At 42.8% G+C, this 26,677-nt stretch overlaps 1 protein-coding gene across 2 annotated transcripts in view; it reads left to right on the top strand.

The window, feature by feature from the left end:
* Positions 1–26,677, top strand: part of CYFIP2 (cytoplasmic FMR1 interacting protein 2) — a 70,011-nt gene that overhangs the window by 23,047 nt on the left and 20,287 nt on the right. For both annotated transcript variants that reach the window (XM_035105751.2, XM_035105753.2), the window contains exons 10-25: positions 1,559–1,650; positions 7,011–7,128; positions 7,904–8,023; positions 8,251–8,376; positions 8,862–9,028; positions 10,464–10,611; positions 12,404–12,557; positions 12,930–13,086; positions 14,164–14,260; positions 14,369–14,445; positions 15,107–15,215; positions 17,873–17,992; positions 19,253–19,452; positions 20,344–20,431; positions 25,703–25,846; positions 26,479–26,569. In XM_035105751.2, the coding sequence (XP_034961642.1) occupies positions 1,559–1,650; positions 7,011–7,128; positions 7,904–8,023; positions 8,251–8,376; positions 8,862–9,028; positions 10,464–10,611; positions 12,404–12,557; positions 12,930–13,086; positions 14,164–14,260; positions 14,369–14,445; positions 15,107–15,215; positions 17,873–17,992; positions 19,253–19,452; positions 20,344–20,431; positions 25,703–25,846; positions 26,479–26,569 (2,008 nt within the window). The remainder of the gene's footprint in view (positions 1–1,558; positions 1,651–7,010; positions 7,129–7,903; positions 8,024–8,250; positions 8,377–8,861; positions 9,029–10,463; positions 10,612–12,403; positions 12,558–12,929; positions 13,087–14,163; positions 14,261–14,368; positions 14,446–15,106; positions 15,216–17,872; positions 17,993–19,252; positions 19,453–20,343; positions 20,432–25,702; positions 25,847–26,478; positions 26,570–26,677) is intronic.

Genomic DNA, 26,677 nt, shown 5'->3' with positions numbered 1-26,677 from the left:
CACCACCAGTTGTGACAGAAAAAAAATAACTTTCTGTTAAAGAGAAGTTTTATTTAAAAATGTGTTTTGGGCCCCATTGTTGCCTTTGAAAACCTATCCAGTTTTCACTGCCTGTTCCAAAATAACTTGGTTTTCTATTCCCATTTTACTCACCCCCATCACATCGCTTTGGAAATGTACTATTTATTCATAGCCACACACTATTTCTGCGATGAAGGAAAACTGGGATTGTCAACCTTTAAACCTCTGGGTTTAAATATCTGCCCCTTTAACAGCAGCTTGACGGGCACCACTGCCAGATACGTTCACCAGCTTGTGACCTCTGCTTGCTGTTGCTAGCTAATTAAGAAAACTGTGTTCCACTATGAAGTGTAACTTAAGAACTGCAGTTCATTTTAGCTTAATTGCATCCCTTTGGCTGCACACCATCTGTTGCTCTTCAGATGTGACAATATTACTCTTCATTTACCAGCTGAACGATGTAACCTGATCTGTTTGTGATAGTAGCTTCTGTTTATCAACATAGCCTCACTCCCACCAGCAGGGTCCACTGCCAAGGACCCTGAGTAGTGAAGGGAGTGAATGTTTTCATTTAAGGTACTTGCAAGCTTTTTGACCTTGCCATCCTTTGAAGCTGTGGGCTGGTTCCAAAATGAATTCCAGAGCTCCCTCTCACACACATATGGGTGAGATCTACATGTTGTTACTGGTTTGCATGTTCTATTTCTCCCAGGCGTGCAAATGACAGAGTGACTCCTGTATCCAGCAAAAGATAAAACAGAAACTAATTTCTGATGCAGTGTTTCAGAAATGAGAAGCACCAAAAATCTACAGCCATCACTCTTGAAATTTAAACCCACTGAATTCCTGTCCATGTTTTAATACAGTTAGCATAAACCGATCTTTGTACCACTTTGGAAGAAGAGAGAAGAAATTGCAAACAAAATATTAGGGAAGAAATGTATCCCACACTACAGTTGTTACCATCACAGGAAGAACAACAGAAAGTATTGGTTTAAAGAGACACTTCCTGTTAAAAGGGTCAAGGCATGATGATAATCTTTCTCTTGTAGAACATAGCTGCTACCCTACTATGTGTTTTTTTGCTGTGTCTGTTTGGGCAAAGCATCTCAAGGCTGAATTTTCATATTGATTTTTTGATTAGTAGTTTTATTCGTTGTCAGCTGTCATATGCTCCCATTTAGTGAGTTCTGAATATTTACTGGGGTACTGAATGCTCCCCAGGATGTAGTTAGATTTCACCACGTAGGTGACATCTTCAGAAGAAATGATCACCACACAAAAATGATCGTCAAGAATCACATCATGGTGATTTTACTGCGTGAATCTGGTTTGAGTCATTGAAACAACTCATGTATGCAATTCATTACTCAATAAGGCTCTTTGCTCATCCAGAAGTTATTGGGAAGACTGTTCCAGAACTTCATTCATCTCTGGCGGTTAAGTACCCCTTTCTCCCCCAATCTCTTGTATTGCTCTCTCAGACCCAAGGGAGCCTCTCTGCCTTATTTAAACCATTTTTTGTTTTTTCTTCCAGCAGCTGCAGGTGGTTCCTTTATTCGGCGATATGCAGATAGAGCTGGCCAGATACATTAAGACCAGTGCTCACTATGAGGAGAACAAATCCAAGTGAGTGCCTGCCATAATGTCTCTTGGCTTTGGTGTGTCCTGGTCAAGAGAGGAAGTTGCCAGACACTTGCAACTCTCCTGCTCTTGTGTGTGAGGTCTGTGCATGGGTGCCTGCAAGTGTGTGTGTGTGTGTGTGTGTGTGTGTGTGTGTGTGTGTGTCCATGTGATGGTGTTACTGAGTGTGACTCTGTAGTAGTGAGTTCTTCGAGGCTAGATGTGTGTGGGTTCATCATTTCTCATCCTTTCCTTGCTGTACCTTGAGCGAAAACCCCAATCTTGTGCAAAATTACCTATAGGTGTACCTAAACCCATTGAAATAAATTGTTTGGTACTAGTCCAAGCTATTCTCTGTTCCAGCAAAAAGAGTTCTTGATTTGGAACCTTAGTTATCCTTCTTTGTTCTGTCCCTATTTTGACCGAGTCAAGGCTGTGCCCTTTTAACAGCACAACCAAGGAGCAGTTTTTGGACTCAATAAACTCTGACTCTTATTAGAGTGACATCTGTATTCACTGATAGTTCCCCCGCATCTTGCAGATTTTGCCACTGACTACTTTCCTAGAGTTGTCTGCTGCCTGCTAGCTAGTGCTTCCTCCTTTCATCTGTTTCAGACACATGATCTCACCCAAACTAGTCTCAGACGCACTGATGTGAGACAATCCAGGCAAGACCTGTGTTCATTCCTGCCCTAGCTTTTGACTGGGCCCGATCCTTACTAACTATGTCTCCATACCTAATCTTGCAAAGACTTTCTGGATCACCTTCAGAACGCTCGCTAGTTAGACAGACTTGCCGGTACCCTATGTCAATTTTCCTCATCCTGGTGCCCTCCAGGTGTTGAATTACGACTTCCATTATCCCTGACCATTTTGCTGTTGCTTATGGGATTTACAGTCCAGACCAGGCATCCCCAAACTGCAGCCCTCCAGATGTTTTGGCCTACAACTCCCATGATCCCTAGCTAACAGGACCAGTGGTCAGGGATGATGGGAATTGTAGTCCAAAACATCTGGAGGGCCGAAGTTTTTGGATGCCTGGTCCAGACCACCTGAAAGGCATCAGGTTGAGGAAGGCTGCCATACACATCTATATCTATGCTTATCTATGTACATGCTGTTCATAAATTGTAAGCCTGAATAGGTATATCTTTAGGATACCTGTAGGTGACTGTAGGTTTGTGTGTGCATCAGATGTTGGTGGTCTGTGCTTAGAAAGGATATGAATGTATGGATGCCAGTATCTGAATGCATACAGGTTTGTTTGTACTTTTACAGACTGATGGATGTCCATGAGAATTGGAGCAAGTTTGATACTCATCAGTGTGTGTGTATATGGAGCGTGCTTATGTGATTGCAAGAATGTGTGCATGTGTGATTGCATGTATTGTGAATATATTTGTGAATGCCAAGTTCAGTGTCTGTACTTACCTGTCTGCCACCTGTTCTTGGATGCTTTTATGCTTGGTGAGCATGAATGCAGCAGTTATGGATGGTTATGCTGTGGATGTGAATGAGGTGTGCCTGCTCTGGGTAGTTTTTATCCGCATTTTTCAATAGGATCTAAAATTCTCCAGAGCATGGACACTGCTTTCTCTATCTGTCCGGTACAGACTACTTTTTTTCCCTCAGGGAAGATAGTAGGGGGTCAACCTCGTAATGCAGGAATTTTAAATGGGTTTTTCAAAGAAATATAAGGTGAAACCCACTGTTTCAAGCTGCAATCTCTTTGAAAGGAATTGATGACATGGAAGTGGACATTGAACACAAAAGTATGCATACAACATGGCTCTGCTGCCTTGGATAGCATATCAGTCATTGCTTAGCGAGGATCATTTTAAATGGGTACACTGCTGAATATTCATTTGGTGATCTCCCAGCTCAATTCACACATGCAAGATGATGCATGGTGGCCTCTTGAAATGGAGCTACGTGCAGCAATCTCCGCGCAGTTGCATTTCAAGCAGCCATCCGTATGGCCACTTACATGCATGAGTTCTAAAGGCTGCTGTTAAATGTGTTGCAAGAACTTGTTCTATATCACCTTTGCCGAAAACACCACCTTTACTGAAATATTGCTCCACATCTCTCAACTGGTATGTGTTGGACAGCACCTTCCGTTTCTTTTACACTCCACAAGCTGGTACCGTCATTCTGTGACTTCCATGAAATGACCGTGAATACAAGCCAAATATGTGAAACTTGTTTCATGCACTGTTGCTTGGATTCAGAGCAAGGCAAGTCCACGAAGTAATCGTATATAGGAAGTAATCACCCTTACAGAGATAGCAGTGTCAAAAAATAGCAGTGTCCGTTGGGTGCATATTTATTTAACATTCTGAAGGTTGTATTCATTATAAAGCATTAAAGCTAAGGTTCTGTCAGAGCAAGGACATCTCCTTGCACAATGGAACATTCTCCCTCTCTTCAACGCCCGTGCACCAACTAAAGCTGTTCTGAAGTTCCCCCCAACTCTCCAGAACAGATTTGGGACGGCACACAGAGGGAGGAAAGTGGGAGGAAGTCCTATCGCGCCAGCAGTAATTCTTCTGCATGCAAAACTATTTCATTGGATTTTGTCATTGGTGTAAAGTATCTAGTCAGTGGTTTCCCTCACCAGCATGTATGTGTGGTTTGTCACTGATCATCCTAACCCAGGCATAGGGAAACTCGGCCCTCCAGATGTTTTGAGGCTACCATCATCCCTGACCATTGGTCCTGTTAGCTAGGGATGATGGGAGTTGTAGTCCCAAAACATTTGGAGGGCCGAGTTTGCCTATGCCTGTCCTAACCTGTTAAACAGTCTGTTGGATCCTAGCTGTCCTGAACTAATTTCCATGGTATATGGAAAGGTTTTTCATTTGTGGAAGCTGTTTTAACATTTTGTATGTTTTAGTCCCATTTCAAATATCTCCCAACTCCATCCCAAGAGTAAAAATGTGAAATATTTCTTCCAACTGTCCTCACTTACTAACAATTCCTTTTTCGTTCAGTTTCCAGTCAGAGCAGCATGGCTCCCTGCAACTTTCTCCTTCCTGGGAGAACAGATTTTGGACTTTAATGGGTTGCAGAATTGTTCTCCTGCACTTTCATATCCTGTCCTTTACTTTTCTTGCTCCTTATTCATTTCACCATTGTGCCGAGATGCAATTAACTATGTTTTTCTTGTATGGCCTTATAATTTTGACCATCCCTGTTAACCTGCCGATTCCTTTGGGGGAAGCAGGACACTGAAAGGGTAAGCGCAAAGTTTTGGGGTCGTGGGACATCTGAAAATATAATTAGACATGACCATCCACCGTGAGCATAGTTAACTTAACTGCAGCTACCATAATGTTACCAAGGAGGCATAGTTCAGATTCCAAAAAATGGGATAAAAACAATATAGATGATTTTATACTGAGATTGTGTGACATCTGAAGATATAATGAGAGATGATCATCTACCGTCAACATAGTTAACATAACTGCATCTACCACAATGTCACCGAAGAGAGCTAGTTCAGTGTCCAAAAACAGGACAAAGACAGTAGCTAATGACCAAAAAACCCAAACACCTAGCAGATTTTGAATAGTGGAACAACATGGCAAAAAGCCAAATTGCACATCATGGTAAGCCATGGTTGGTGGCTTAATCATGAATAAGCAGCATTAGCTTTTTGCTACGTCCAAATCTGGGGTTGTCACTTGTTTCTTCTGAAAAGACCACAATAACAAATCCAATATTTGTTCTTGGCTTGCTGATATTGTTTTGGGGGGAAGAACACATCATGATCCTGGTTCAAACATAATGACAAACTTAAGTTGCATTGCTTGCTGTTCCTTCTTGCACCAGAGAAGGAGTAATTGTACAGTTTGTACTAGCACACTCATTCTTGGTAAGTCATCGATAGTCATTTTTTACTTGTTGCACCCATTTATTTATTTATTTATTTTAAGCATTTATATGGCCAGTTATTGAATCTGTAAACAATGCACATTTATCACAGGAAATGTTAGTGATTCAATTCAAACATCATACAAAAGGTTTAACTGTTGTTTTGGTGTGATGTCCAAACTGACAAGCTGTAGTTTGAAATTGGCTAGTAAACCAGAATTAAAAAACATATTTCAAACTGGTTTGATGTGATGTCTAAACTAACAAACCTCTAGAGGCCTGTGCAGAACAAATATTGGGGAAGCAGACTAGCTAATTTGCCTGTACATTTGGAAACTCAAACCATGGTAGGAATAAACCATGGTTTGGTGTGATGTCTGAACTGAAGCAATGAATTAATTGATTCAAAGTCTCATTTACAGAGAACTACTCTGATGATTCTTTTGTGCCAGATAGGTATAATATAGGTATAATACACACAGACCCTGCAACTCAGTTTGTGGAATGGACTTTTTGTTGCTCCTGCTGTTGTTGTTCTGAGCACATGAGGAGTATTGCAGTGTGCTCTGAAGATGGTCCAGAAGCTACAGCTGTTGAAAAATTCTGCCACTTGGATTCTCCTGGGGGCCAGAAAATATGAATCCACAATTTTGTTCCACTTGCTCTAAATACCAGTAGGGTTTTTTTTTTTGTCCCAATACAAAGTGCTGGTCTTAACCTTTAAAGCCCTCAGCGGCTTTGGTCCAGGTTATCTGAAGAACCACTTTCACCCCTGTAATCTTCACAGTATGCTAACATCTATCCCAGGGGTCCTCTTCAAGTGCCCACCATTAAAATCAGCTAGGTTGGCATGCACAGGGCATTGCCAGTGATGGCCCCAAAACTATAGGACCCCCCCTTCAATAAACTTGTACGTATCTTGTCCCTTCAACCGTGGCATTGAAGGCTTCCTTTTCATGCTGCCTTTAATTGATACCAGAGCAGCTTCTCAGATTAAATCTCTACACTGGTTCTGCTGCGACTATTTGTACCTTGTTTCTCTTCTCACTCCTTTTTAAATTGATTTGTGAGGACTTGGTGGTGCAGATCCTTCAAATAAGACAAAGTATTGAAGAGACTTCTCCTCCCAGCTGCTGCTTTTGGGTTCCAGTCATACAGTCACAATAAGAGAGATGCTGAAGACCAGTCTCCCTTTTCTCTCGCGTTAGTCCAGTTTTCTCCATGACTGCAAAATGAGCGCATTATAGATGCTTCATGAAGGTATGAAAGATGAGGCCACAGTGTTGCCCTTGGTAAGTAATTGGCTGTGTAACATGTCATCCAGAAGGATATTGACAAGCTCGCTTTCCCATGTGTTGACCGGGTGAAGCAGCAAGTGAAAGAACTGACATATTTACAGAGTGATGGAGCAAATGTGTCTCAAGCAGTAACTGTTGCTTCACTGTGTTGAGTGTTACCCGGTCACATAAAGGCGTTGGTTTTCTGCCCAGGTGGACATGCACTCAGAGCAGCATCAGTCCCCAGTACAATATCTGCGAGCAGATGGTTCAGATCCGAGATGACCATATCCGCTTCATCTCCGAACTTGCTCGCTACAGCAACAGTGAGGTAAGCTTCCATGGAGGGGGAACAAAGGTCCTGGAGCAATTTGTGGAATGAAAGGGGGAAGGGTTGGATGTAGACCTGAGGAAATGCTCAGAAATGCTTAGTGGGTAAATCATCTATAATGTTAGAGTGCAGATAAAACCACCCCTCAAGAGTGGTGGCTAACTACTCTGTTTTCCGGGTTTACTTTATTCAGTATTTTCACTGCCCCTGCCCACTTTTAGCCAACCCGAAGGAGAGTAGCATCCTGGTTATGTTTTTTTTTTAACTTGCCAGATCCCTAGGCTAAACTTTTTGTGCCATGCTTTTAACCTTCCTGTGCCCTGTACTTCTTCCTGTAAACTCCCCACTGCCGCATATTTTCAACCTTTCTCTTAACTTTTTGCCCTTCTGTTGCAGAAGACCCCAAAATCAAAAGCAACCATTTTACAACCTAAAGACAAATGCAAAACTCATCCTCCATATCCACCATCATGTCTTGTTAGACTCTGTAATGTGCCTCTTTCTGAGGTTCCAGTTTCCCATCTCTGACTCCTTATTCCTGTTTCGTTTTCCACTTAACACCATGTCTCAGTTCTTCTGCACCAGCTCCCTTTTCTTCAGTGCTGTCATTTTTTTGTTTTTTGTTTACTTTTTCTTGCTCAGATCTGAAACTCAGTTAAGGGAGAGGGTAGTACTTTTTAAAAAAAAAATGATAGTGGCATCGGATAAGATACAGTTGTTAAGCTACAATAGGTATGTGTCCCTCAGACAGAGGTACTTATCTGATGTTCTCCAGGTTGTGACTGGCTCAGGATTGGACAGCCAGAAGTCAGATGAGGAATACAGGGAGCTATTTGACTTGGCTTTACGGGGACTTCAGCTTCTGTCCAAGTGGAGTGCACATGTTATGGAAGTGGTAAGTAGTGGCTATAGACATTCAATACTCAGGGTGTCAGATGTGTTTTAATTCTTATTCAGCCTGATTGGTGGCCATCGATTACCACGCCACAAAATTTAACGTAAATAAAGCAAGGACATTGCATACAGTGGAGGAGTTGTGAGATTGTGAAATGGTTTCACTAAGATTTTTCTCAAATGACAAGCAGTGGTTGAACAATATCTGCTTTTGATTTCTCTATTCAGTATTCTTGGAAGCTGGTCCATCCTACTGATAAGTTTTGTAACAAAGATTGCCCAGGTACCGCTGAGGAGTACGAAAGAGCCACACGGTACAATTACACCAGTGAGGAGAAGTTTGCGTTTGTGGAGGTGGGTGGCTGCATTGTCTCAATACATTCAAAGTGGCAAATGTCTCTTGGAAAAGGGTGGTTGGAATGCTAGCATGTAAGGTTCAGTATACTTGGGGTTAAACATTTTCTCCTTTGGCCAAGTTGTTTCTGCTATGTTTTTTATCTGTAAGGGCTTGTCATGGTAAAACAACACCAGTGCCACTGGACACTTCCAGTGTTAGGGCTTTTCCATACTTACTTTTCTCCCTGCTCTTTCCAGGCTCATGTCCATGCTTTAAAGCTCCATGTCAGAGCATCTTTTTTCTTTTTCTTTCTCCAGAGCTTTTCCTATGAAAACCTGCTCTTTAAAGCTGAATCAGAGCAAATGGCAGTTTGGGTTTTCTACAGACTCCCATTTGCTCCGATTCAGCAATCCAAACATTAGTGGGGCGAAATTGACCTGGCATGTTTCCCTTCATAAGGGCATTGAAGATAAATGATCCTTTTTTATCTTTAATTACTCAGGTGATTGCTATGATAAAAGGTCTGCAGGTGCTCATGGGCCGCATGGAGAGTGTTTTCAACCAAGCCATCAGGAACACAATCTATGCAGCTCTGCAGGATTTTGCTCAGGTGACACTGAGAGAGCCACTAAGACAAGCTGTCAGGAAGAAGAAGAATGTCCTAATCAGGTGAGGCCGGCCTTCCCAATGCAAGCAAAACTTGGTTGTGAACTCTTAAGATGCTGCACTCAACACAAATACTGTTAAAAATGGCAGCCCTGAATGAGGTTCCCCCAGAGTTAAACCATTTTGTGGCATTATCACATTAAGCCTTTCCCCTCTGATGTTCCATATCATTGACTCCTTCTGATAGGGAAAAACCATCTTCCACAAAAGCTTCTGCTTGCCTTCTATCACTGTGCCATACAGAGCGTGCTCACGTACGGTTTATGTGTGTGGTACGGAAGCTGTACTTCTCAGGATAGAGCAGGGCTGTGTAGAATTATTAAAACAGCAGAGAGCATTATTGGCTGCTCACTCACCACCTTAGAACAAATCTACACCACCAGGTGCCATAGAAAAGCACTAGACATATCAAGAGATCCAATGCACCCTGATCACCATTTCTTTGAGCTCCTGCCATCGGGAAGGAGATATAGAACTATGCAGGCAAGAACGAGCCGTCTCAGGAACAGTTTCTTCTCTAGAGCGATTTTGGCCTTAAATGGAAAGCCTGGACTTTGAAGTCATCTTATTTTACTTGTTATTTTGTATTATATTTACTGTTTTTAATTAGGTTTTGTAATTTTGGATTATGTGGAATGCTTTATCTGAGTGGATGTAGCAACCGAGTAATTTCGGTGTTCCCGCAAGGGGACAATGACAATAAAGATATCTTAAATCATATCTTAAATCTTAAATAGGGGTGGAGCAACACACAACTGAATGAGGTCACAGCAGGAGTTAGTATCTCTGAACATTAGGGAGGGAGGGGAAATTTGAAATGGGTTTGGTGGCATCTCCGTGTCAATCATAATTTAGTTCTACTCTTAAACATACCTTTGTTTCTACATAATACTCAAGAGCTGTGTTGGAAGAAAAGAACAGCAGCAGCTATTGACATGCATCCATAATCTCAGGATTTTCCTAAGCAATAGAGACAAAGGTTCACAATCCCCCAACGATTGCAGGATTGTCCAAGGGCTTGTATGAAACCATAGCAGGATGATGATGATGATGATGATGATGATGATGATGATGATGGATAAATAGACAATCACCAACATTCCCATGTATTTTAATAAACTGCTTTATTAATAAACTCCAAAGGGCCACGTGCATAGGGTTCTTCTGTATATGTATAAAACTCTGATTTTCCTGTGACTGGAAGGTAAGGATCACATAAACTGTGTCACCCATTCTGGCCTCTGGCTACAGTACCACTGGCCCTATAAGGTTGTCCACGAGGCACTGTAGCCCCAAGGCTTTAAAAAAAACCACCTCACTGCTCCTGTATTAATTGTATCTTTGCACCAATCCTGTGAGGTAGGCCAATCTGAAGAAACAGTGATTTACTAGGCTCTATTCAGTGGAGAGTTGAATCGAATTTCTTTCATCTTCCTAGTGTCCTCCAGGCAATTAGAAAGACAATCTGTGATTGGGAAGCAGGGCGTGAGCCTCCCAATGACCCCTGCCTGAGAGGCGAGAAGGACCCCAAAGGCGGTTTCGATATCAAGGTCCCACGCCGAGCTGTAGGTCCTTCTAGCACACAGGTATGTACTTCCTTCTCTGCTGAGAGCAGTTTGGGACTCGAAGATGTTGTGTCTGTAAACTAAACATTTAGAATGCTTTTGTATCAAAGTTTCTCTTTAACACCAGTCACGCTGTCTTAATTACATCATGTATAATTATGTGATGTGTGAATTATGTTCTGTGAGTCACACTGTCCTGCGCAAGTAGGATGTTGCAGTTCGTAACATTGTTTGGTGTTCTAAACGTGTGTTGGCTCGCAGTTCAGTCTTAAACACATTGGTTATAAAAGGAAGAGCCTCTCCGGTAACAGCTAAGGATAGATAAAATCCTAACATGCCTGCTTGTCTACTTTTCATTTTCAAGGAGCCTTGATCCTCCTGACAAACAGATATCAGCACTATTACCGTAACTCAGGTGGTGTAGGTCACATCTTGGGTAATCTGGAAGTCTGGTTACGTCCTCTCGCCTAATAGGTGATTGGCATAGTCAGAAATGAAAATCTAGTAAATGGTGCTGGCGTATTACGTATATATCATGGAGGCTGGAAATGTTGTTTTCATTCCCCTTCCCCTCCACACACACAGGATCTTTCATAGTCATTGGTTTGGAGCTATTTACTTAGAAGTAAATTTTATTGCAACCCATGGTGTTTGCTTCTGCATAGTTATTATCAGTAACCCAGTGCTAAGGATCAACATGGTGGCAAACTTACAGATCTTCCTGCTTCTAGCCTGACAATTGTGCCATGCAGAGGCAGAAGAGGGCACAGTAGTCTAGGATGAAATCATATCTCCATTCTTACTTGCCTTCCCCAACCTGATGCCCTCCAGACATTTTGGATTCCTGTTCCCATCATCCCTGACCATTGGCCATGCTGTCTGGGGCTGATGGGAGCTGTACTACAGTGTCCCAGGTTGAACAAAGCAATTAAGTGGCATGGGAAATATAAATTGCCCACAAGCTTTTGAGCTGGAATTTTGGGTGATTAGGTATTCGTTTGAGTTTTTATTTTATTTTGAAGACAGGTTTTGTTTATAGGTTTTTAAGAAAGACAGAGTACAGATAAACTCACTCTTGAGAAGTCATTAGCTGTAGGAGATGATGCAGACTACAGGCAACCCCCCCCCCAAATTTATGCAGGTGTTACATTCCAAGGCATTGCACGCATCAGTGAAAGTGTGTCTATTTGAAAAACCATTGGAAAAGCCTACAAACACTCTTGAAACCCCCTTTAAAAATCCAGCAGCACTTACCAGCCACCCACGTCCACCACAATAGTTCTCTCCAAACTTTGCTCAAACCCCAACCCTCCATAGTCCTCAGTGGTTGGTGCAAGGACTCTTGGGATTGCACTTGCAAAGGCAGTGTGGTGTAGTGGTTAAGAGCAGTGGACCTGTAATCTGGCGAACCAGGTTTGCTTCCCCACTTCTCCACATGCAGCTGCTGGGTGACCTTGGGCTAGTCACACTTCTCTGAAGTCTCTCAGCCTCACTCACCTCACAGAGTGTTTGTTGTGGGGGAGGAGGGGAAAGGAGATTGCTAGCCGCTTTGAGACTCCTTAGGGTAGTGATAAAGTGGGATATCAAATCCAAACTCTTCTTCTTCTTCTCTTGGGATTGCTAGATGCCGTTTCCATGCCTCTTCTGACCTAGGACCGTTGTTGCCATTTTAAAATTCACTTCTGGGTTTGGCGCAATTTACCTGAAAGTAAATTTTATTACGACTGCATGCACAGTCACGTACATATTGAACAGAAGTAAATGGGGGGGGGGGTTTGCCTGTATAATAAGAATAATCACTCTCCTCTTGCAGCTTTATATGGTGAGAACCATGCTGGAATCGCTTATTGCAGACAAAAGTGGCTCAAAGAAGACTCTCAGGAGCAGCCTGGATGGACCAATAGTTCTGGCCATTGAAGAGTTCCACAAACAGTCCTTCTTCTTCACTCATCTTCTCAACATTAGTGGTAGGTAGTAACAGTCGCAGGTGTGATATGAATACATGTTTGATATAAGTTAACATTTCAAAGGATAGTAGCATCTGGGGCAATCTCTCCCATTTGCTGTAGCTCATATTAAGGTGCTTTTAGATCTGGATGTGAACTTTGTCAGAAATTGCTAGCATGTGTGTTTAAATTGGTTTCTTGAATACAGTAGTTTATGGTCATGAAACATATTCATATCTTAAAATAAAAATTATATATCGTGTATATACTCTTTTCTTAAATCGGGATATGCTTTTATATCTGATATATAATTTATAATAATAGCAGATGTAGACTAGCCTTCTGCTCATCCTTCATAAGTGTTAAACCTTCCTCCGCTATTTGTGTTTGTAGAGGCCCTCCAACAGTGCTGTGACCTATCCCAGCTTTGGTTCCGGGAATTTTTTCTGGAGTTGACCATGGGCCGCCGGATTCAGTTCCCTATTGAGATGTCTATGCCATGGATTCTAACAGATCACATCCTGGAAACCAAAGAACCTTCTATGATGGAGTAAGAGCTCAAGGATGTTGTGGAATGCACCTGTGGAAATAAATGGGTCGGATATCTTTGAGATGGCAAACTGAAGGCATTTGTCTTTATTGCAGCATGTATTCTTTCTAGCATGTGAAAGGAAATAGTGGCCTAGTGAAGGTCAGGTACTATGCCTTCTGTTCTGTCCTTGCCTTTCATTTGGGGTACATTGTCTCCTTTTCCCATCAGAATGGGTGGGTGGCAATGGGGACTGTCTTAAATGGTAAGCCAGATGTTTTGCTTAATGGGGGGGGATCCTCAGGTGATGCATAAAATCAGCATTCATTGCTCTGGTCTTTTCAGGACTTGTGAAACAAGTGAGATTGATTTATGGCAGTGGGGTGGGTTATGTTTCACTTGGGTAGTTCAAACTCTTCCATCAGTTTCAGCTTGTGAATTTGTTTTTAAAAGTCAGAGGATTAATAACATGCATTGCTAATTGTGAGTAAATATTGATTACATTTTATGCATGAACCTAAGTTTCCACCGGGTGTGCTTGGTTTGTTTGATTTTAAACACATGCTTACAAAGTGTCCATGGCACACTGAAATGCAGGCCCTGATCTCTCTGACAGGAAGCTGCCATATTCAGAGTCAAACCATTGGCCCATGTAGCTCAGTATTGTGCATGCTGACTTGCAGTAGCTCTCGGATTTCAGGCACGGTTCTCTCCCAGCCCTTCCTCGGGAGGCCAGGAATTGAACCTGGGACCTTCTGCGTGCAAAGCAGATGCTGTACCAGTGAAGTATGGCCCTTCCAATGACAGGTTTTGGTACTATCTCTATCAGGTCTTCCGTTCTCTGCCATCACTGGCTCCCATTTGCCATTCTTCCTGCTTCTTGCACCCTTGGACATGTCACCTCTTACCCATGCTTCCCTTTCCCTTCTTGCTCATATACAAATACTTTTGAGGGCAAGATTCTACGCACTCCAGGTTGGTTTTAGTGCTAAGTGAGCAGGCAGAGAACTTCTGCTTTAAAGAAGGAAGAAACGGAGGTGACTGTCATAACCAAACACTGTGCTGGCGTAAGTCCTAAGCCTGTTTCCTTCATTGCAGGTATGTGCTGTATCCATTGGACCTCTACAACGACAGCGCTTATTATGCTTTGACCAAGTTTAAAAAGCAGTTTCTCTATGATGAAATTGAAGCAGAAGTGAGCTTATTTTCTTTTTCTTACCTAATTGTTCTAGTAACTTCATAAACAATTTTCCTGTTTTATGCATATTGGTTCTAAAGCCTGTTTCTTTCACTCTTCTGACAGGTCAACTTGTGTTTTGATCAATTTGTTTACAAATTGGCAGACCAGATCTTTGCTTACTATAAAGCAATGGCTGGCAGGTAGGAGACTTCTGCTCGGTTTTGGTTCAATTGTCAAAACATGGCAAGCTTTTAACTGTGTTGTATCAGCTGCTATGTACTTCTTTAAAGGACAGGCTGCTTCCTTATCTGAAGATCTTATGGCTTGTGCAGGTGGTGAGATCACAACAAATATACATTGCTGGGAAATGAGAGGAGATTGTTAGCACAGAGTTGAAAATGGTCCATGTTAAAAATATGAACTGCTTAGTTATTGCATAATCTTGACTGGCAACTACCTTTTTAACAACTAAATATTGTCACTTATCCAAAATATGTTGCCTAACCTCTGTTCCAAATTTTGCACCATGGAAAGAGAACTTCTATGTTAGGAACTTACAGATTTTTTCATGCACTAAATCCCACAATTAATTTGATGATTCAGATACCCTTGCTGAATATGTATAGCATTGTTGTTGTTGTTTAGTCGTTTAGTCGTGTCCGACTCTTCGTGACCCCATGGACCATAGCACATAGGGGTGGCCAAATGGAGACCTCCTGACTCTGTTGGACTTCTGGGGCGCATCAAGTTCACCACCTATTTCCTAGCTCTACTTTTAAGTGAAATATTGTTAATAACATAAACTGAGCCATTCATGAACCATTCAAGTAAAAGCATTGACAAGTTGCTTTCCAATTACAGTGTATTATTGGATAAACGATTCCGGGCTGAATGTAAGAATTATGGAGTGATTATCCCTTACCCGCCATCCAACCGCTATGAAACGTTGCTCAAACAAAGACATGTCCAGGTACAACTTAAGTCAGTTGCAACAAGATTCCCAGTCTTTTATATTGGGCTTGCCAGCTGGGGAGGAGTTGTACATCAGGTTTACATTCCAGACATCTGTAGGTTGCCCATCTCTGCCATGCATAGAGATGTAAATATGAAAGCCTAAGTAATTTCATATAGCACATCTCAGATCCCAAACCAGCCAAAGGTACTCTTGTAGTTGCATCACCTGTAGTGAGAAGCATCACACACGTACATTTTTTGGCCCTTAAAGTAACTCTGACTGTACTCATAATATAATTTATATCCCTAGTGAAATAATGGGCTTTAGTAGAATGGAGAGTTATGGTTGGCATTTCTCATCCATTCATCTCATGGCATACTTTCAAATATGGAAGCGTTCTTTGTTCTCCTTTTTATTGTTTTCATGGGAACATAGGAATCTGCCTTATACTAAGTCAGACCACTGGTCCATCTTACTCAGTATTGTCTTGCTCAGTAACTGGGGGGCCCCCCAGACAGGGTTCTCTTTCAGCCCTGCCTGGAGATGTGGGGCTGAACCTTCTGCATGCAAAGCAGATACTGAGCTACAGCCCTTCTCATTCATATGCCCCAGCCAGCAGGGTTGTTGTTGTTTTTACCAACTGAAGCTCCACTGCATGCATAAAATTACCCTCAGTTTTACAGTGGAGGAAGCAGATCCTTGTGCATACAGTATTCCTTTGCAAGCATGGGCTTTCCCTGACTGCTGAAATGAAGGGATCAAAATCCTTACCCCCATTTTAGTATAGATAGGCCAACTCATACGTTTGGGGTACAACTTAGTTCTTTCTCTCTGCATAGGGCCGGGGCAGGGGAGTGCTAGAGTCCTGTCTAGTCAAGTTTTGTGGGATCAATTTCAATCTGTTACCTCCGAGGATGTGGACAGGCTGCTTCGACGAGTGAAACCAACCACCTGTCTCCTTGATCCTTGCCCATCCTGGCTTATAAAAGCTAGCCGGGAAGGGCTGGGCGATGGGCTTCGCGGGTTGGTAAATGCTTCTCTCCGTGAGGGAGCCTTCCCAGACCCGCTGAAAGAGGCGGTTATTAAACCGCTTCTTAAAAAACCATCTTTAGATCCGGCCAATATGGCCAACTATCGCCCAGTCTCAAATCTTCCATTCTTGGGCAAGGTGATTGAGCGAGTGGTTGCTGAACAACTTCAGGCACGCCTGGAAGAAGCGGACCATTTGGATCCCTTCCAGTCAGGATTCAGGCCTCATCATGGGACTGAAACTGCCTTGGTCGCACTGGTCGATGATCTCCGGCGGGCTAGGGACAAAGGTAAGAGCTGTTTCCTTGTTCTGCTGGATCTCTCAGCGGCTTTTGACACCATCGACCATAACATCCTTCTGGACCGTCTAGAGGGCTTGGGAGCTGGGGGCACTGTCATGCAGTGGTTCCGCTCCTTCCTCCTGGGCCGTGTTCAGAAAGTGGTGGTGGGGGATGAGTGTTCAGACCCCTGGGCTCTCACTTGTGGGGTGCCTCAGGGTTCTGTCCTCTCCCCCATGCTTTTTAACATCTATATGCAGCCGCTGGGAGAGATCATCAGGGGGTTTGGGCTGGGTGTCCATCAGTATGCTGATGATACCCAGCTCTACCTCTCTTTTAAATCAGAACCAGTGAAGGCGGTGAAGGTCCTGTGTGAGTGCTTGGAGGCGGTTGGAGGATGGATGGCGGCTAACAGATTGAGATTGAATCCTGACAAGACAGAAGTACTGTTTGTGGGGGACAGGAGGCGGGCGGGTGTGGAGGACTCCCTGGTCCTGAATGGGGTAACTGTGCCCCTGAAAGACCAGGTGCGCAGCCTGGGAGTCATCTTAGACTCACAGCTGTCCATGGAGGCACAGGTCAACTCCGTGTCCAGGGCAGCTGTTTATCAGCTCCATCTGGTACGCAGGCTGAGTCCCTACCTGCCCACTGACTGTCTCTCCAGAGTGGTGCATGCTCTAGTTATCTCTCGCTTGGACTACTGCAATGCGCTCTACGTGGGGCTACCTTTGAAGGTGACCCGGAAACTACAACTAATCCAGAATGCGGCAGCTAGACTGGTGACTGGGAGCGGCCGCCGAGACCACATAACACCGGTCCTGAAAGACCTACATTGGCTCCCAGTACGTTTCCGAGCACAATTCAAAGTGTTGGTGTTGACCTTTAAAGCCCTAAACGGCCTCGGTCCGGTATACCTGAAGGAGCGTCTCCACCTCCATCGTTCTGCCCGGACACTGAGGTCCAGCTCCGAGGGCCTTCTGGCGGTTCCCTCACTACGAGAAGCCAAGTTACAGGGAACCAGGCAGAGGGCCTTCTCGGTAGTGGCACCCACCCTGTGGAATGCCCTCCCACTAGAGGTCAAAGAGAACAACAATTACCAGACCTTTAGAAGGCATCTCAAGGCAGCCCTGTTTAGGGAAGCTTTTAATGTTTAATGGATTTCTGTATTTTAATGTTTGATGGATTTCTGTATTTTAGAATTTCTGTTTTGTTGGAAGCCGCCCAGAGTGGCTGGGGGAGCCCGGCCAGATGGGCGGGGTATAAATAATAAATTATTATTATTATTATTATTATTATAGTAATTCCGAATCAAGGACCACTTCTTAGTCATCTTCTCACTTGCTGTCTGTCTTGTGACTTCCACAGCTGCTGGGCCGATCCATCGACCTAAATAGACTCATCACTCAGCGTATCTCAGCCGCAATGTACAAATCACTAGACCAGGCCATTAGCCGCTTTGAAAGTGAGGATCTGACATCCATTGTGGTAAGTTTTCCCAGTGGTTCTACTAAGGCTGGATGACAGGATGCAGGTCGGAGGGGCGTGTTCCTAAATAACAACAGTAGTAACCGCAACACCTTTTTTCCTTTCTTCATTTTTGTAAGTTTTTACATAGAACAGCTGTACTGTGGAGAGAAGATCGAGATATGTTATTTCTCATAGTCAGAATGCCTCTGGGCACCGTATGATCTTTCCCAAGACCCTCTCAGATCTGGATTAAGGAGAGGAAGCAGAATGGAAAGACCTGCTTCCCACTGCACAAATATTGCATCTCTAGTACTTTTGTAATCCCCAGTGGAGTCTATTCTCTTACTACTAATGTGCTCACTTTAGTAGATTCAGGTCTTGCTCATGTATATGTTACAGTCAGGAATCAGAAAGGGAAGTTGTCAATCCTATATGCATCTTTTGAGAATGATGCCGTAGGAGACTGTCCACATTCACTGGACTTATCTCCAGATGGGGGAAGAACTGTCAACATCCTCTAGTGGTTGCAGATAGTCTTCACACCTTGGGCATTCAGCATAACATACCATATTTTTCCGTATATTAGACAAGGTTTTTTGACTCAAAAAACGTGTCAAAAAATGGGTCATCCAATACATGGACAGTGGCATGGGGGGAGTAGCGGCCCGCCTACCCACCCGCAGGAGTGCAACTTCCTCTGATGCCACAGCGAGCGGGAAATGATCTAGGGAGTGTTTCCTGCCCGATCTAGGGAGTGTTTCCTGCCTGCAGCTGTGTGTGGGGAGTAGCTCAACAACTTTGGGCCATCTCCCCTCATTTTCTTAAAACTGCGTCCCCAAAAATTGGGGGGGGGTCTTGTACATGGGGGCGTCTTATAGATGGAAAAATGTGGTAGATAAAATTTATTGGCTCTCTTCTTGGCAAAGAAGAGGCATAAATAACTGCGCACTGGAATTTGAGGATTTTCGAATAGTTGGGTCACTAAGCAATTGGCACAAGTGTAATACAATGGCTAAGAGATTGCCTTGTGAAAATTCAGCCTCAACCCCTTGTCTTGTCTCTGCTATGAATCCAGTCAGTGGTCTTAGGAGGTCACTGTATGGGTACAATAATAAGCATTTTAAGGGTTAGCTACTGTAAGTAAGTGATATAAATATAAATGTTAAGAATATTGTGTTGTCTTTATAATTCTTCCCCTGACATCAGTTCAGATCAGATATATGGTGTTTTCAGTCAACAACCTGTTACAAAAGTGCCTACTCCTTTCTTTGGGTGTAGGAGCTTGAGTGGCTTTTGGAGATAAACCGTCTGACGCACAGACTGCTGTGCAAGCACATGACCCTGGACAGTTTTGATGCCATGTTCCGAGAGGCCAATCACAACGTCTCGGCTCCTTATGGTCGCATCACCCTGCATGTCTTCTGGGAGCTGAACTTTGACTTTTTACCTAATTACTGCTACAATGGGTCTACTAACAGGTAAGAAGAAAATGTCTAATAGCTCAGTTGATAGAGTGTGAGGCTCTTAACCTCGGGGTCTTGGGGGGGTCAAGCCCCACATTGGGCAAAAGACTCCTGCATTGCAGGGAGTTGGACTAGACTCCTGTCGTCCCTTCAGGCTCTACGGTTCTGTGATTCAAAGCGAGGTGCGGTTTGTAGGCTAGTTATAGTTTATGGATGCATTTCAAGACTCTTACTCTTCATCCTTCTTGACCCACACCAAGGTGGATTGCACATAATGAATTTCATACAATAGAACAGGGATGTCCAGCTTCCAAGAGACTGCGATCTACTCCCACTAAAAAAAACACAACTGGCAATGATCTACCCATTGTAGTGATCAAAGTTGTTAAGCTTTTTTGGGGGGAGGGTTTTCAGAGGCAGGAGGAGGGAGGAGAGGAAGAGAAAGGTTGGTTGACTGAGCTCTGCCTTCTACACCATTGGATACAGCCCACAAAAATTTTAATAGACACAGAGCTCCATTATATTACATTATAATGAGCTTATTGACGAAACTGCAGATAAAAATATGTAGCATTGTTTGATAGAGTTCTTTGAAGAAGCATTTATGATAAAATATATTTTCAATAACACTGAAATTACAGTATAGTGACTGGTATTAAAAGAAATGTTCATTTCACAAGTAAAATAAAAGGGGTTTTTTTCACCGTACTTGGTAGGTGAATACAATAAAAATAGGAAAATATTGTTTCAGACTGAAAACATTGGTAAAACTGCCAGTTCATGTAGGAAAATTATTAGTTAACTTGGTGCATAAAGCAATAATGTAAGGAGGGAATCATAGTGCAATACACATCTACTCCAAAACAAGCTTTGGACGCCATTTTCTTCCATTTTTCACAATACCAGATTTGTACGGACAGCAATTCCATTTACCCAAGAACCCCAGAGAGATAAACCAGCCAACGTCCAGCCGTACTATCTTTATGGATCTAAGGTGAGTCAAGAAACATATTTGGTATTCAGAAGGAGTTTCATTTAAATGAATGATTTAATGAAAGATGCACCTTAATTCAGTTCATATCAGAGCATTGCAGCTTTCTGTAACATTAGTGTATCTGAGGGTCAGTGAGACATTTTTCACAAATGATGTCCATTTGGCCAGTTTCCATGTGATTTGTGCCAGAAAATACTGCAGGGGGCTGGTGCAGTCCTCACATCATTGCACAAACTGTCTGCATCAGTGCTCCATTACCGCATTGCCTTGCTTAAATGTTAATGTTAGTAACCCTCCCATAATGTCCCTTTATCATTCGACAAATATCACAATATCCATTACCCTACCTGTTGTCTCAACTTCCTTTTCTCCTTATTATTGGCTTTTCCTTAAGAAAAATAAGCTTTGAAGAAGTCTATCAATTAACCCTTTACTATAGACACATGGGCCTGGTTCATGCATAATGATCCCAGTCCAAAAAATTATGGCTTCCTTCTCATCACCCCACTTCTGCCCTGTTCTCAAGCACCCTGCATTTGTGGGTTTTTAAAACCACGGTTTCCCTTGACGTCAGACCTGGGAAACTGTTGTTTAAGAATTTCCCTCAAATGACAATCACAATGCAGGATCAGATTCTTGACTCCTGTACATTTTCCTGTTTCAACCTGAGGTTCGTTTCGTGGCTAAAAATGCTCCAATATACATAGCAAGCAGTGTTAGGCCACATGCAAAGCCTTCCCCAACACTACAGTGAATGAAGAAGTCAATGCAAATTCTGGAGCTCTTTCTTTAATCAGAGCATCTGTAGAGCTTTGGACTGAGGCGAACATTTAAGCATGTTTTTCACCAAAATCATTGAGTTAATGGCCATAATCCAAAGGTGTCCACAAAGAGAGAAGGATGTGGGCACAGCAGGAAATTTGCTCGTTGCTGCTGCCATATCAATTCCAACTGCTGAAGACAGCAATATCTTTCTAAAGTAGACAGTGCTGATCTCTTTGCAGTGGGAATTGCTACAACAAGGCCCCAAACTGTAGACATGTTCCTCAGATTCCCCACCCTGGTGTGATCCAATCACTGCTTTGGATCATCACAATCTGTATTTTTAGGCTCAGGTTTTTAATCAGAGCTAATGACTCCATATATTTGCTTTATAGAAGGTTGGAACGTAATTATTTAAAAAATAAAACACTATGGTACTATCTGTTTGCAGAGACGGCAAAGTCACATTGATAGGAAATGTCATTGTCTGTGTTAGCCAAGATTTAGATCTGATCTACACATTACTCTGGGATGCGGGTGGCGCTGTGGTCTAAACCACAGAGCCTAGGGCTTGCCAATCAGAAGGTCGGCGGTTCGAATCCCCGTGACAGGGTGAGCTCCCGTTGTTCAGTCCCAGCTCCTGCCAACCTAGCAGTTTGAAAGCATGTCAAAGTGCAAGTAGATAAAGAGGTACCGCTACAGCGGGAAGCTAAACGGCGTTTCCGTGCGCTGCTCTGGTTTCGCCAGAAGCAGCTTAGTCATGCTGGCCACATGACCCGGAAGCTGTACGCCAGCTCCCTCGGCCGATAAAGTGAGATGAGTGCCGCAACCCTAGAGTCATCCGCGACTGGACCTAACGGTCAGGGATCCCTTCATCTTTACACATTACTCCAGCCACAGACCAGTTGAAGCCATCGGGGGGGGGATGACTAATGTGAAATGACACATTCCTCTGCATCAAGTGGAAGGTCCCCATGGTACTTTAGTAGTGATCTTCCAGCTATTCCAGCACAAGCATGGATATTCTTCACACAATGAGCTTAAGAAGAGTCTGCTGGGCCATCTGTCCCAGCATTTTGTTCTTACAGTGGCCAACTAGATGCCTGTAGGAAACCTGCAAGCAGGATCTGAGCACAAGAGTACTCTCCCCTTATGCAGTTTCCAGCAACTGGTATTCAGAATCATTACTACCTCTGACTATAAAGTCCTCCATCGTAGCTAGTAGCCTTCAACAGCCTTCTTCAGGAATTCGTCTAATCCTTTTTTTAAAGGATTGGTCATCACTGCTTCCTTTGGGCACAAGTTCCATAGTTTAACTATGTGTGAAGAAGCACTTCCTATTATCTTTTAATCTTCACCTTCATTGGATGCCTAGGAGTTCTAGAATTAGCCACGCATAATTTCCATGCACTTTCATCACGTCACAGAAAGGAGGGACCGTCTGGGACTGATGTGGAAGCACTTACACATATTAAACCTGCAGTATGGAGATGCTACCATCTTGACTGCAATATGCAGCTGCCTCCACATGGGGGCCACAGCAGATAGATTGTTCCTCCATTAAGTTCCCATTCTGTAGAATGAAGAATTTTGTGTAGGTCAGACGCTTTTCCTACTTCACCACCAATGGAAGCTGATTCATTTTACCTGCTTCATGTAAAGATGGCACTTCATTCGCTTGGTGTATTCTCATTATTTATTTATTTATTTATTCTAAGCACCCTTTCATTGTGTAAGGCAGGGGTGGAGAAACCCTTTTTGATCACTGAGGGCCCCATTTCCATGGCAGCTCTCCTGAGGTCCACATGCCCAGCGGTGATGGAACACATTTAGGATGGTGGATCTCTAGGATGTGGTGCTGACTCCAGAGAAGTATATGGCCAGGTTTTCATTAGTTTCGGATCTAGTACAGCAGGGGTGGCCAATTCCTAAGAGACTGTGATCTACTTACAGAGTTAAAAACTGGCAGTGATCTACCCTCTTTTTGGGGTTCAGGTCAAAGTTGTTGAGCTTTTTTAGGGAGGGGGAAAGCCCCATTTTTTGAGCTTTTCTGAGGGGAGCCAAAGTTGTTGAGCTTCTTTGGGGGAAGCCAGTGATCTACCAGTGATCTACCACAGGTGTCCAGTGATCTACTGGTAGATCAGGATCTACTTGTTGGATGTGCCTGTAGTACAGTATATCGAAGAGTAAAATTTACCCACCAAAGCAGATTGATGAGAGGGGCTGTCAACCACAGCAATTTTCTTGAGATTTAGTTCCTGTTTTTCACCTGACAGTAGAGAAATGCCTACGTGTCTCTTCCAGAGATACACTTGACATTCTGGAGTGATGGACTTACTTGAACATTACGGGCTGCAGTAAAACATAGGTAACGGCAGCAAATCAACCAACAGCTGTTTAGATGAATTGCAGGTCAATCTTGTTGTTGTTGTTTTAGTCATTTTAAAGTTCAGTGTTTACAGTTGATGAACACTCTTGCCATGTGAAAATCAATACACCAAGAGAAATGTGTCCGGTTCTGGGCATTACAATTTAAGAAGGATATTGACAAGCTGGGACGTGTGCAGAGCAGGGCAACCAAGATGATCAAGGGTATGGAAACCAAACCTTATGGGAAACAGTTGAAGGAGTTGGGTATGTTTAGCCTGGAAAAGAAGAGTCTGAGAGAAAATACAATAGCCGCCTTCAAACATTTAAAGGGCTATCACATGGAAGATTGAGCCAGCTTGTTTTCGCCTGTTCTGGGTGCTAAATTACAAGAAAGGAGATTCTGATTAAACATCAGAAAGAACTTTCTGACAATAAGAGCTGTTCAAGAGTGGAACGGCTTCCTTCAGATTTTTAAGCAAACCATCTGCCATGTATGCCTTAGTTGAGATTCCTGCATTGCAGGGGTTGGACTAGATGACCCTCGGGTACCAACTCTACGATTCTATCATTTATATATGTGGAAAGGAAGAGAGAGATGACTGGGATCAGGTTCAGAATTGCATGCTGTATGTCTTAGGGACTTCCTGTGTTCAAATGTATCCACAGGAAAGTATAAAGAAAACTAGGAAAGCACTAGGTATTTCTCATGCTAGGTTCTGTAATGCATTGTTGAGCAAACTGACGAACTTTTCTTAAAAAATTAGTCCTTTTTTCTGTGGATTACTATTTGTCACTGTATTTAAAATTAAAATACCGTAGTAATGTTTAGATGGCTCAGGTTCCTTTTTATTATTTTTAAAGCAGGGCAATAGGAAACTGTTAGTCAGAGATGACTGTCATGAGAAAATAGCCAGCCACCCACATAAATGCACCTTTATAGCACCTTTTGCAGCAGAACCATTGTAGGTTAAATAAATGGAATGTATTACTTTCCATTGAAACAGGAAATAATATGTACGAATATAGCACGTGACTATTGTTTTCATGAGTTTTTTCACCCAAAAGATACTGGTAGCATAACATTAGTAATTCTGATTTAAGGAGTCTCTAGTTACCTAATGCAAGAAGAATGGGTGGTATTCTCTGTTGTTTCATAATTTTAAGGACTCTGTCTGTCCTGGTAGCGATACAGGAAATTGCACTCTGCCTTTGCTATAAGGTTTGAGGCTGATGTCAAGTGTCTCCAATGTGATTGTGAAACAGAGTAGGGATTCAAATGTATTTAAGATACTTCTATACAGATGACTCCCCACTTATGCGGGGGTAACATTCCCCCCCATGCACATAAATGAAATCACATAAAGTTGGGAGCACTCTTTTAAACACTCTCTCTGCCCCTCCCTCTCTCTTTAATCCACACCAAAAATACTGTATCCAAAAATATCTACAACTAGAATTGAAGCTCTGTGGTCGGCAGTAGTTATGTTTTATTAACCAATCTTACAGTACAATCCTATGCATGTTTACTCAGAAGTAGGTCTCACTGTGTTTAGTGAGCTTATTATTAGGAACGTGTGCTTAGGATTCCAGCCTCAAAAACAATGATACATAATGCCTTCCATGTTTTAAACAATTTCTGAAAATTCAGAACTGCAAGTACTTCTGAGTTCCTTTTGTGAAAATGGCATCATATTTATTTTCCAGGAATATGAAGTAAGCGCAAGTATCCACTAGCAACTGAATGAATTCCTTTCTGTTCCATTGCTTATTGCTACATATCAGTTCAGGCAGGGACAAAGAGCTGCCAAAACTCCCACACAGAAGAACATGTTGGTTCACTGCTGCTGTAGTAGTCCTTACTTCTGGGAAAGCGTGTACAGGAGTGTCCAGAGTTGGCAAAGATACACAGATAACAACAGGGAAAAGAACACTGAAAGGCACATTTGCTTTTGGACAGAGATTCCAGAGTTTTGTGCAGAGAATTCAAAATTCTCTGTCGGCCTACCACTAAATTCTGTAATATTATTAGCAAAATAGGAAAATGTTTACTTGGTGATCTGCAAGCTTCAAACAATTTGTATAGCTTTTCAATATATTTTGAAGATCCAGTAATGGTTTTGTTTTTGCCCACCCCCACAGCCACTCAACATCGCCTACAGCCACATCTATAGCTCCTACCGGAACTTTGTGGGACCTCCTCATTTCAAGACAATCTGCCGGCTCCTTGGATACCAAGGGATTGCTGTGGTGATGGAAGAATTGCTGAAGATCGTAAAGAGCCTGGTAATGGTGAAGTTGTGGATGAGGTTCAGGCCAGAAAGTCAAAGCAGCTCTGTATATTGAACAATACATTTTAAAAATAAAATGTATATTATTTTAGAATATAAATTCCATTACATTGAGATGCCTGTTTTGGGTTGGCAGAGTATCTCCACTGAAAATATTCTGTTCTGGACTCTGATTACATTGTATTGGAGCAAAGACAATGAGAACAAAATTAAGCACCAAGAACTTGGGAAATGAAAGATATCTGGAGTGCATATTTATATCAATCTCTGATCTCCCCAGACCTCACTTTGCAATTAGAAACATAGGAAGCTGCCTTATACTGAGTCAGACCAATATTCCCTCCAGTTCAGTATTGTCTGTGATGACTGGCAGCAGCTGTCCAGGATTTCAGACACGGTCCTCTCACATCCCTAGATGCTGTACCACTGAACTAGATGCTGTACCACCAAGCCACAACTATTCCCCAGGGTCCCCTGAAGCTTTGTTTAGAACCTTTAAAAAAGGACAACCACAGTTGTAAATCATTTTCATAGCCGCATCTGTGGCCACTTTGTAAAACAGAATAAGCTTTCAAGTTTATGCTGATCTTCTGGAGCTGACCTTTTGTGTTCCTCTGCTTCTGGTAGTTGCAAGGGACCATCCTTCAGTATGTGAAAACCTTGATAGAGGTGATGCCAAAGATCTGCCGCCTGCCAAGGCATGAGTATGGATCTCCAGGTTGGTGCTTGGAATGCTTCATGAGATGGCTATAAATGTCAGTTCTTCCCTATGTGAATCTTTATTTATTTGAAATTTGTATTAATGCACTTTCACCATTTTGCTCAG

The sequence above is a fragment of the Zootoca vivipara genome, chromosome 2 (assembly GCF_963506605.1).
Source record: "Zootoca vivipara chromosome 2, rZooViv1.1, whole genome shotgun sequence".
Taxonomy (NCBI): domain Eukaryota; kingdom Metazoa; phylum Chordata; class Lepidosauria; order Squamata; family Lacertidae; genus Zootoca; species Zootoca vivipara.
This window is presented reverse-complemented; position numbering and strand designations above follow the sequence as displayed.